At 29.7% G+C, this 11,630-nt stretch overlaps 1 protein-coding gene across 3 annotated transcripts; it reads right to left on the bottom strand.

Annotated features, from left to right (window-relative positions):
• Positions 1 to 1,227: 1,227 nt before the first annotated feature.
• LOC111299703 (uncharacterized) lies at positions 1,228 to 10,751 on the bottom strand. 3 transcript variants are annotated; one of them, XM_022895081.2, is made up of 6 exons: positions 10,379 to 10,746; positions 8,348 to 8,401; positions 6,855 to 6,928; positions 4,644 to 4,761; positions 4,453 to 4,511; positions 1,228 to 1,752 (listed from the first exon to the last, which is right to left on the bottom strand). In XM_022895081.2, the coding sequence occupies exons 1-6, from the start codon at positions 10,526 to 10,528 to the stop codon at positions 1,674 to 1,676; spliced, it is 534 nt and encodes a 177-aa protein (XP_022750816.1). In that variant the 5' UTR covers positions 10,529 to 10,746; the 3' UTR covers positions 1,228 to 1,673. The 3 variants fall into 3 exon arrangements, with proteins under 3 accessions (XP_022750816.1, XP_022750818.1, XP_022750817.1); XM_022895083.2 differs by lacking the exon at positions 4,453 to 4,511 and having other exon boundaries at positions 10,379 to 10,751; XM_022895082.2 differs by lacking the exon at positions 6,855 to 6,928 and having other exon boundaries at positions 4,644 to 4,790; positions 10,379 to 10,749.
• Positions 10,752 to 11,630: the final 879 nt, after the last annotated feature.

Genomic DNA, 11,630 nt, shown 5'->3' with positions numbered 1-11,630 from the left:
ATGGGATCAGTAGAAGTAGAGATAACATAACCTATATCTTATGAATTTCAACTTGCCAATTCAATAGGAAAAGTTTTTTTAATCGGAATCAGCTCGATGAAGGACATTTTTTCATTTTGAAAATCAAAGTTCAAATCAGAGGCGTGTAAAAGGTTCTGCCCCACTCCATCTTGGATATAAGAATATATATTTGATTATTTATTTAATTTAATTTATATATATTATATTAATAAGTTATTATTAAATATGTCTATTTAAAAATATTATCTTTATATATTTAATTAAAGTATAATTTATATTAAAAATAATATTTTCATAAATGTTACACTATTGAATTGATTTTTTGTGTAGTCAAATATGAATTATACATACATATATACATAAATATATATATATATATATATTTCAAGTTTAAGTTAGGTATAAAAAATAGTAACTTGGTATAGGTCTGGAGTTGGGATGAGGATAGGGCAATCCCTACCCAACTCGATACCATCTCTAAGTGAAAATATTCACATGATATTCTCATTTAGCTTTTTTTTTTTCTTGAACTTTTTTTTTTGTTATTTTTAATTATCTTTTTTAATATTTTTAACTATGCTTGAAAAGATAAAAAAAAATTTATCAAATGCACTGTCAGTGTAATTTTTTTATCTCCATAAATAAGGTTATATGAGTGACGCATCTCTTAAGATATATTTAAAAAAATAACAAACTAATTAAAAAAAGAAGTGAAGTTTACCCTGGTTGTGAAATTAAAAACTTCCACTAAAAATGTATCAAATAATTTCTTAAAGATAAATTTGATAAAGTGATTTTATATTTGATTTGTTATACCTATGAGAATAAAATGCATAAATTATTAATAAATTAGTTGATAAATGTTCACTAATTGCTTTTATTAAAAAAATTATAAACAACATTATACTCACTAATTTATTAGATTCAATATTATTAACCAAAAAAAATTAGACCCGTAGCAACGAATAGGCATGTGACTAGTGTATATATATATATATATATATATATATATATATATATATAAGGCAATTTGTGAGAAGAGAAAAGTGTTAAGAGGAGAAACATATGATGTGAGCAATAAAGAATATCATTTCGCAGCTACTCTAAGGTCAGTAGTTGTCACCACAATTACTACAGTCGCTAGCTGTTAGTGGTTAGTACCTTCCAATTCCACGGCATGGATGCTTGAAAGGATTTAAAAAAACCTTTCAAGTTAAATTCAGATCCAAATTTATAATCTGCGCTCCTGCTAGTAATAGCAATTTTCGATTAGGAGCTATAGTTGGAAATAAAATTGGACAGGTGATCAGCATAGGTTAACAAATCAGTGCCTTACCTTCTCCTTCAAACCAGAGAGAATAATCTGCATCACTCTAAATTGCTTAAAATTACATAAATGACAAACCCAAAAAAAGTTACTCAACCCGAGTTCTCATTTCAATAATCAGAGCAACATCTCTTCTCATATCTAAGAAAATCAAGAGCAGCAGAAGGGATTTTGCAAGGAAAATTCGTCTTTGAGATTTACTAGTCATACCTAGTCATATCTCATATCTCATGTTTCAGTTTTATGGATATGGACTAACCTCCCCTCTTTGTATATACAGGAAAGTCCAAGAGCAGATTCATCCAAGATCATCTCGGAAATCAGATTAAAATTCAGTGTCAAAACATGAAAGCATGATCTTTGAAACCATGGACCTGGCGAAAGGGATGTAGCTCAAGGTATACCTATAATAGATCATGCAAAGAAAAAGAAAGGAAAAACATTAAGATTTAGACTTTAGTGGTAAAATAAAAAAAAAAAAATAGATGATTTCCTTTGCACATAAGAGTATAATAAAAACCAAGACAAGCAACCAGCATTTCAACTTCCATATAAGTAAACATCATCCTACACGATAAGGGAAGACAACTGTACTTATGAAGCTTTTAATTAATTCTATGGATTTTGTTTTATTGTTGCTTATTTGATATAAAAAGTGTATTTAGAAAGAAAAAGCAGAGAATATTTTAAAAATATAATTGAATTAAGCAGGCAAAAAAACTCACATTTATTTTATTTTTTATGTGAAATGACTATGTTTGAATTGGTTTTTCAAGTTAATCATTTTCTCATTTTTAATCAAATATGATTTTACTCTACTTTTGCTTCATAATAGCCTTTAAGAAAGCAAAATGTAAAAGGAATCTAAATAATTCTAAAAAAAAGACCCTTTTTCTCTCTATAAAGACTTAACTTTGTGTAATGCTTCTTTCACCCTTAGAAGGTTAAGATACTTTCAGTCCATAACAACTTTGTCTAACCACAACTCATGAAAGCTTGGGAAACAGTAAGATGTCTCTACATTAATCTTCAATGTTTCCACCTTTAACCCATGTGATTTTTTATCCACTTTTATTCTTTTTTGTTCCTTGATCCCAATATTAAATCACTATGATACCAGCACATTCCCATCCTATATCACATGAAAATAGAATATCCAGATTATCTAATACATTTATATGTAATTAAGTTATAATTTATACTAAAAATAAAGTTTTTTTCATGAATATTTTACTAAATTAAAATCATTAAAACAAATTTTAGATCTGGTCAGGTGAGATGTGGGTTATAAATATTTTGTTCACATCAGGATCAGGTACTAAAAGTTATAACCCGGTGTTGGGTCAAGGTGGGTCCGAGTGAAGATACTAAAGAGTTGAGACAGGCAAAACACCATCCCACTCAGTTGTCATCCCTTAGGGCTGGATATCACTAAGGCTCTCCAAGTTCTTAAACTAGAAAACTAGCAGGTCAACGAAATCACGGGATTTGTCAATGCAAAACTTATTTGTCAACAGAAAATTTTAGACAATAAGTAGTAAAACATTTGAAAGCATAACGTGTTCAACCATAGGAAATTGAGTTATGTTAATCCAAGTACTCCTACATGTATGAAAGATCAAAACTCCCTAAATACTTTATTGATTTCAAGAATGCATTAAAGAAGCACAAAATACCATAGAAAGAATAATAAGATGGAGAGAACAAACAAATAATGCATCTTGTAGAGCTGATAATTTTAAACATAATAGAAAACAATACGAAAGAAGATGTGAAAGTGATATAGTTTAGAATTTTGGCAAAAATTGTAAATGCGTTTAGGAAAAACCAAAAAATATGTTTTGCATTTGGTGTGTTGACACAAATTTGGCAATAATTTTTCATGTTTTACACATATTTGACACAACACTAACACGAAATAAATACACGAATTGTTAGGTCTACATCTTTGTCTCAAAAACCAAAATAACACATCAATTCCATAGATAAAAACCTAAAGACATCTAAGAACTAGATATATTTAAGGCAACGTTTAGATGAAGTCTTTTAGATGAAATTCATGAAATTCCTAATAAAAAACCATAAATAAAATCACAAACTGCAGATCGAAATCTCTAATATATTGTTCTTTTTGAGTGAATAATGTGTATAAGAAATTAAGTAATTTGTTATTTATCTAAAATCAAGTTCTCCATTAATATTGCATATAGATATATTTTCCATAAATATTTTATATATTATGGATTTATTTAATAAAATTAATCAATTTACAGGTTTTGATTTTCAGTTTAAATTTCCTCTCACCGTCTTCACTTTTTAATTGTTTTTAATTATAAACTTCATGTAAGAGACCATTTCAAAGCTTTAAACAAATTTTTATTGATTGAAAAACCATTCCATTCGGATGCAAAGTAGGAAACTGCATACACCTAAATAATCAGTCCCTCTAATATTGGATGTCCCAAAATTAGTATCATCATTCAACACTTGAAGGATGTGTTTGGTATACAATATTTTGATAGGATAGAATATGATGATATTATGAATATGATTTGATTAAATAATATCATACTATCTTATGTTTGACATGTACAAGGATTAAGATAGAATAATTTATTTATTAGTCAAAATTATCCTTCCTTAAAGGTTATACAATTTATATTATTAATATAATTTTTAAGTGTATAATAAGACATATAAGTTCAATCCCATAGATTAAAAATAATCCTCTCTACTTTGGAAACATTTAATCATCTTATACTAAAAGATGATTAATCTTCCTTGTAATACTATCCCTTTCTTTAGATACAAACTAAACATAATATAAGATGATTATCATTTTATCCTATTCATAATCTTATGCATCAAACATGGCCAAAATTTCTTCTTTTCCTTCTGCCATTCACCTTAACACCATAGTCAATATAAAGCAATTATTACGAGCATGGCATATGAGAAAGTGTACAAGACAAAATGTGATGCTTTGTTTCAAACGCAATATAGGAAAGATAATAATTGTTTGGTTCTTTGGAGAACCATAATTGCTTTGTGATATGGTAAAATTTATAGAAGCCATATATATTGAATTGAGTGTTTTGACATACCAAATTAGTGCACCGAATTCTAAAATGATGGCCAAAAGTGTCAATAGTTTGTTATGAACCTGTTCAATAAGGTAGAGCTAAGGTTATCACTTAACCTGTCGCATTCTATAATTACTGAAAGCTAAAAAGAATGTAAAAGAAAAAGGGGCATAATGATAAAAATGAAAAATAAAAGGCTGATAGTGACTTACATAGAAAGCACAAAACAGAGCTATAATCATACTTGCAAGGTATATAGCTGTTGCATATATACGAACAGGATCAAACATCATTGACACCTGCCTTTTTGGGCCAATGAGGAATGCTGTGCTGCCATACAAAACACTCCAACTTAGCATCTGAAATAAACACAATAGCCACAAAGAAGAATTATAAAAGGAAAGAAATGGAGCTACTTTGACAAAGGGCTACATAACACTAAGAAGTTGCATAAATGCTAGGTATAAAAAAGCAACAAAGAAACCGTCCATTGTTAAAAGGTTCAGAATCCACATATTAAAAGTTAGAACAGCCAAAGTTGTCTCGTGCTAATATGCCAAAATAAAGGTTTATAAATAAGAGTAGGGACTTTTTACATAAAGCAGCAAAACCAATAACTGAAAACAAGAAGAAAGTTAAGGAAAAATGAGGAACAAACAGACTACATTTAATTCTTAAAGGAGCAAAGGTGACTAAACTTTAAATAATAATAGTCTGGCCCAGCATGGAACCAGCAAAACTTTATTGCATGTACCCCATGATCAAGAAGTACAGCATAAGTCCCTTGCAAGTTTGCTAAGGATTAACATCCTATACTCAGAAAAGAAATAAACAACCAATAGCTATTTATGTTGGGTAGCAACACTTGGCAGGAGTGACAAGGGAACAAAGGAAAGTGGATGGGAGAAAACGAGGGAAAACCTCATTTCTGTTATTTGTTTCAAAGAAAAATGGAAACGTACCATGCATTCTTTCACACTAAAAATCTACTCCCTCATATGAAGGAAAATGAGAAAACACTTAACCCAGATTCATTCCTTTCCTCCAATTGCACTATGATCTACCAAACAACTGTCGAATTACACTCTTTTTGCATTCCCTTTTATGCTGGTTTTTCCTTTGCTCCAGCTTAGTGTCAATGAGAAGTGGAGAAAATCTCATGCACAGTTTTAATAATTTATACAAGCCATCAATATCAATACAATGCATGAACAAAGCTCACAAACATTTTCTTTAATAATTTGGAAGATGGATGTGCCTTCTCGGATTAAACATTTTCTTTGGTTAGTATTTCAAAACATCATATTAACAAACGTCATATTACCCTCTCTGCTTCATGTCCCAGGTGTAATGGAGAGGTTGGAAATTTGCTACACTTACTTAGAGATTACCCGTCTTGGTCTCATTGGTTACATGGCACTCAATTGGATCACTTCTGCTCTTTGTCACTAAGGGATTGGTTGTGTTTTAATTTTAGTTGAAAGAATGTTTTAGTTGAAGAAAATATCTCATAGCCCACATGTTTTGGTTTTGTTTGCTGACATATTTGGAAACTATGAAAAAATGTGCCTTTGAGGTGGAGTTCAAGTCGCCACCAAATGCTATTTGCTTGATGCTTGCTGGTATTCAAGATTATTTGCAGTTTAGGATGCTAAAGAAACTTACTAGTGCTCGGCAGGTAAAACTTATTGCATGGCAATTTCCTCTGCAAGAATATATGAAGATGAATGTTGATGGGGCTGCTTATTCCAACCCAGGTGATTGGGCTGTTAGCCGACTATGCAAGGATGGTTGTGGGAATTGGTTATTTGGCTTTAACAGGAGACTTGATGTGGGCTATATTTTAATGGCTGAATTATATGCCACTTACACTGGAATGCTCTTAGCCCGGGAACAAGGATATCGGAAGGTAAAAATTGAATCTGATTTGCTCTTGGCTGTTAATAAGATTTTGCAGCCTTTGCATGACAACAAACACATGTACCTGGTGATTTTTTACTGTAAACAGTTGATGAGTGGACATTGGCATAGCTTCGTCATTCATACATATAGGGAAGTCAATTGTTGTGCTAATTTTTTACGGATTGGGCACATGCTGGGAATTTTGAAGTTACTAAACTTCATAATCCGCCAAATGCTTTAGTTGGTTTTCACATGATGATCTAGTAAGAGTGAAAAAGCCTAGGGCTTGTATTGTTTGAGTGGTTTCCACCACTCTTCTGAACAAAAAAAGGAAAAGGAAAAGGCTCACAAACAATTAAACCATGAGAACATGTGACTGTGTGCACTTGCAGACACACATAAATGAATAATCACACATGTTATAGTTTAACTGACAAACTAGGAGCCTGACAAGTAAATATATAAATCTAAATGTAAATGTGAATGTAAACGTAAATGTACATGTAAATAAATATACAAACCTTCCAAGTGAAAGCAAATTGCCAAATGTAAATGTGATTCCAAACTTTATTGGATGGAAGAAAACAAGGATTGACTGTGAGATAAGCAAGAAAAAGTGAAATTAGATTGGTATATTCAAAAGCATGAAATTCAATGAAGCAAATTGAAGCAAACTAACTACATAAAAATTTTAAACACTATCCTATTAACCAAAAAGTCAATAGTGTTCAGGACTGAACTTCCAAATTTTGTAGCAACACAAAGAAACGATACCATCACCATCTTGATATGTTGAAAAGTGGTAAGTGCAAAAACATTAAGTGACTTATTTACACTTTCACAAGTAAATAATATTTTAGGGATGCTACCTTTGCAGTGCAACCTAAGATGCTAAAATTCCAAACTTCTGATGAAAGGAATCTATACATCAAAATTAATGCAACAAAAAAAGAAAGAGAAACAATAGCAAACACTTACCTTGTCAAGACTCAACAGGATGCAAGGTAAGAAATTGTAAATTAGCCATTTAATTTTTGAAGAAATAACAAGCACTTAACATATTTCTTGTTTCACATGAATCTCAATTTGCCAAGCAAAACCAACTGTCCATGGTAAAGAACTCATAATTCTTGGAGAAAGTTTCAAACCATGAATATCTTGCGAGGAACACAAACAACAAAAATCACCTCATGGAACCTGAACTTTAAAGATTGTGATCAAATATAACCAGCTATCAACCCAAACTTCCAGAATAGTAGAAACTGTTAGCAGGTTAAAGTAATTATCATTAAGGAATTTTTAGAGCTTTGTATCACTATCTCATCCAGTATACCACTCGTATATTTTTTTTTTCTTCAAGAAAAATTAATCACTAGGAAATGGTAATTTTCCAGGAAAGGTCAATGTGTGAGTTTCAAATAAGGTAACTTCATAACTATTTTAATCTAAAACCCTTCGACGGTAACACTTATGCGTTAGGAAAAGTTCTTTAAAGAAACTACAGGCAAATATGGTACTTTGTGCAGCTTAGGCAATTTTTTTTGCAGCAATTGCTTCATTGAGCTTTTAAAAAGGAAGAGTTATATGGAAATAAAATGTGAACAACGGATCAGAAAAATATTCAGTACATAAAAACAATCATAAATCATGTAAGATCCAACAGAAAGCAGTTCACAGCTTCAACACTTAATATATTTAGTTAGCAAATCAAATAGAACTTCGATAGTAAGAAAGAAAATAAAAAGGAAAGAAGAAAAGTGGTCAAACTAAAAGTACTAGATGAAAACAGAGGAACGCAACCCTCTCAGTCACATATCCTTTTTTAAGTTCTAGTAGTTAAAAGTATTTCACTCTTAGGAGAAATAAATATAATTATCAATTTAGATAGTTGCCACTTGAAAAATCTTTTATCTAAGCAGTCATATCTATTTGAATAGCAATGTCATTGCGCCGAAAACAAATAACAATGGACTATATATAACTAACTACACATGTACTATATGTTAATACTTACCAGGAGTGTACAAGTTAACCCAGCAACGAAGCATATTGCAAACCCATAAAACCTCTGAAGCATGACAGAAAGAAAGCAATTAGTTAAAATAAATTAGGCTACATTTGATTGTTACTTTTTTACTTGCTTTTTATTTCTTAAAAAGGTTGCTAAAAGCAAAAGTAGAGGATAACAAGCAAAATCATAATTGATTATAGAAATGAACAAATTACGAAAATGCAACTCTGATTCTAATATAACTATTCGATATAAAAGTTACTACCACCTACTTTGCTCTCCACAAAAAAAAAAAAAAAAATCTTTAAATTCAAAATTAGATTTTCTTTCGTGGTCTAAAGGCATTTTCATTTTTTGGAAAAAGCTACAAGCAATAAAATATGTATATGTCGAAAGAAGGCTGGCACAAGGTTACTTTAGTTAATGTTTGGATAAATATTAATAATGAAGGATAGGAAAGGAAAGGAAAAGAAAGTTTTTTAAAGGAAAGGAAAGGATATATGTATCCCTTGTTTGGATAATTAAAATTAATAAGGAAAGGAAAGAATTCTAACAACCATTGTTTGGATAAAGAGTAAAAAAGAAAGGAAATGATTCATTATAACCTTTCATTGCCTGTGATTTTAAAGCACTTCTAAACCATGATATGTTTGTCACCTTGTAAGGCCTCATAATTACTACTATATCAGTGGTTTTTAATCAAATGAAACAAAAAGATATTTTACAAACATGCATTGATAGATTTTTTGGCCACTGCCAAAATTTTAGCACACTATCACTTTGAAGATGTATTCATATAAAAGCTATTAAATACAAAAAATGCAATAATATAAAAACATTACATCCCATAAACCCAAAAAAATATGTTTATTCATATTCAATCATTCATCAAAATCAAATCACCAAAAAATTATAAAAATTTTTATATTGGAAAAGATATGTGAAACTTACTTGAAAAAAGAGATGACTTTGAAAAGATTATAGAAAGATTGTGATGTGGTTAGGTTTTTTTTACTAGGTTTTTAGTATTAATAAAAGGATTGATATAATAGTGTTTTTTATAAAAATAAAATTTTTTCAACTTTCCTTTCTTTAGCTTTTCCCCCAAATTGGGGTATTAAAAAGTGAGGATTACAAGGGAAACCAAAGGTTATTGAGTTTCCACCTTTTTCCTTTCTTTTAAATTAAAAGTTTATCCAAACAGAGGAAGGTTTTTTCTGTTTCCATTACTTTCCTTTATTTTCCTTTCATTTCCTTTCCTTCCCCTCAATCCAATCATAGTTATTAAGCTTGGGATGTAAGATGGTAAGGGCCATGCCCCCCCCCCCCCCCAAAGGTATAGAAAATGTGTAAATTTGATTTTTTATATTATTTTATTATTTTTATCATTTCATTAATTATTTTTATTTACTTATTCAACCCAATTTTAAAATTCAAGTTAAATTGAAACCCAGTTTACTATTTAAACCTAACTAAATCCAAGTCAACTATTTTATTGTTATGTCTATGTGCCTTATTAATATATCTAGCCGTCAACCCTTTACAGTTTATCAAAATAAGTTTCTTCTAAATTCTTTATCTAATTCTCAATCTGGCCATCTCTTTGCTTTAGTAAAAATAATTTTTTTATCTCGATTAGTGAGCAGTTGAAGCACTCTTTTGACTCTTTTGACTGCCATTATTCTAGCCCTCCTTCATCCAAATGCTGGCTTGGCCCCTGTACCTTACAAATTTCCAAGTAATAGTTAACGAAACATAAATAGAAAATGAAAGGAAAAAAAAAGGGGAAAGCTAAGGCCTGTCTAGCTAATCGTAGTCAACACCTAGCTGTTGATTTGGATTTATAACTATAGAACAACAAAAAATGAAACATTGGCAGAAATGAGACCATGTTTCTGAAAGCACTACAATTACAAGGAGTGAAAATTTTCAAGCCAATTAAAAGGCGGCCCAGATCTTAAGTTTGAAGAAGATTATGCAAATTCCAACAGTTGCAAGGAGAGTTAGCAATTTAAGCAAGAGAAAGTAAGAAACCTGTTTGGTGGTCAAAGTGCAATGGCTATTGAAGTCGTCCATAAAAGAGAATGAGTTTCCGTCTTCTATTGCAGGCTGTTGGTGGTAATCTTCCCCCTCCATCCCCACCAGCATTTTCATCTTCTCAAACGCATGGCTCATCTTCTCCATCTTTTTCCCAATCTTTCTCTCTCCGAACTCCTTAGGTTGGATTGGATCTGATCCACTCTCTACTTTACCCAGAAAGAATTGTTAGTCTTTTCTTCGGATTTACTCTCTAATCTGTCGCTTTAATTCAGTTGCGTTTGGTTTGTGCAATACAGGATCCCGTTGTAAAAGTGATTATCCAAAATGTGAAAATTGAATGTAAGATTTTTGTGCTAGCTTCCAACAATTTATGATTATTTAATGAATTTTTGTATTATATATATGCATAATTTTAATAATTATATATATGTATAACATTTATAAAATAATTAAACAACTTATCTATTTAATATTTTTATAATTTATTTATTTGTTTAACGTACAAGCAATTTATTTTAATTAATTTATATATTTATATAATGAAAAATTATCAAATACATTAACAATATAATTTTATAATTTTACAAACAAGTGAAAATGATGACACATGTACATTAGTGTATACTTAAAAGAATAAAAAAAATTAATTTAAAAAAAAGTGAGATATATGTCATCATTTAAATCTCATTTATGAGGTTAAAAAACTATATTGTTAGTGTGTCAAATCATTTCTCTTTTATATAACATGTAATTTGTTTTAATTTATTTATAAATTATTTATATATAAATTTAAAAAGTAAATTTTATATTTTTAATTATTTAACTTAAAAATTATGATACTTTATTTTGAATGAAATCTTAAATAATAAAACATTATAGTTAATACAATAAACGTTATTGAATATATTTTAAATATTGAAATAATAATGTAGATTTCAGTTGTTTATAAAAAAAAAAAAAAGTAGTCTGATACATAAAAAAACTATATTTGTTTTTAAAATTAGAGTTTTATATCCACCGTAGCCCAAAACCCTAATATTAAATGAGATTATGTTTCTTTTTTTATAATTGTAGTGTTTTTAAAAAGATAAATTGCATTTTTAATTAACAAACATAATGTTTCATTCTTTAGTTAGCTCATTAGCAAAGTTGACCCTTCATCTTGCAAGAGTATTAGTCATGTCGATCGTGCTATGTGGCCACACAAATTTTTGTTTCTGATCATCCTAAAAAATATATAATGATC

This window comes from Durio zibethinus, chromosome 18 (assembly GCF_047325235.1).
Source record: "Durio zibethinus cultivar Kanyao isolate XHJ-2024 chromosome 18, ASM4732523v1, whole genome shotgun sequence".
Classification (NCBI taxonomy): domain Eukaryota; kingdom Viridiplantae; phylum Streptophyta; class Magnoliopsida; order Malvales; family Malvaceae; genus Durio; species Durio zibethinus.
This window is presented reverse-complemented; position numbering and strand designations above follow the sequence as displayed.

Bases quoted from the DNA above. Each gene is read 5' to 3' on its own strand.
- LOC111299703 (XM_022895081.2), bottom strand. From the start codon at position 10,528: ATGGAGAAGATGAGCCATGCGTTTGAGAAGATGAAAATGCTGGTGGGG. The intron at 6,929-8,347 runs GTAAGTATTAAC...CTTATCTCACAG, and splicing joins GGTTAACTTGTACACTCCTG to TCAATCCTTGTTTTCTTCCA. The intron at 1,753-4,452 runs GTATGTCAAAAC...GATCTATTATAG, and splicing joins GAATTCGGTGCACTAATTTG to GTATACCTTGAGCTACATCC.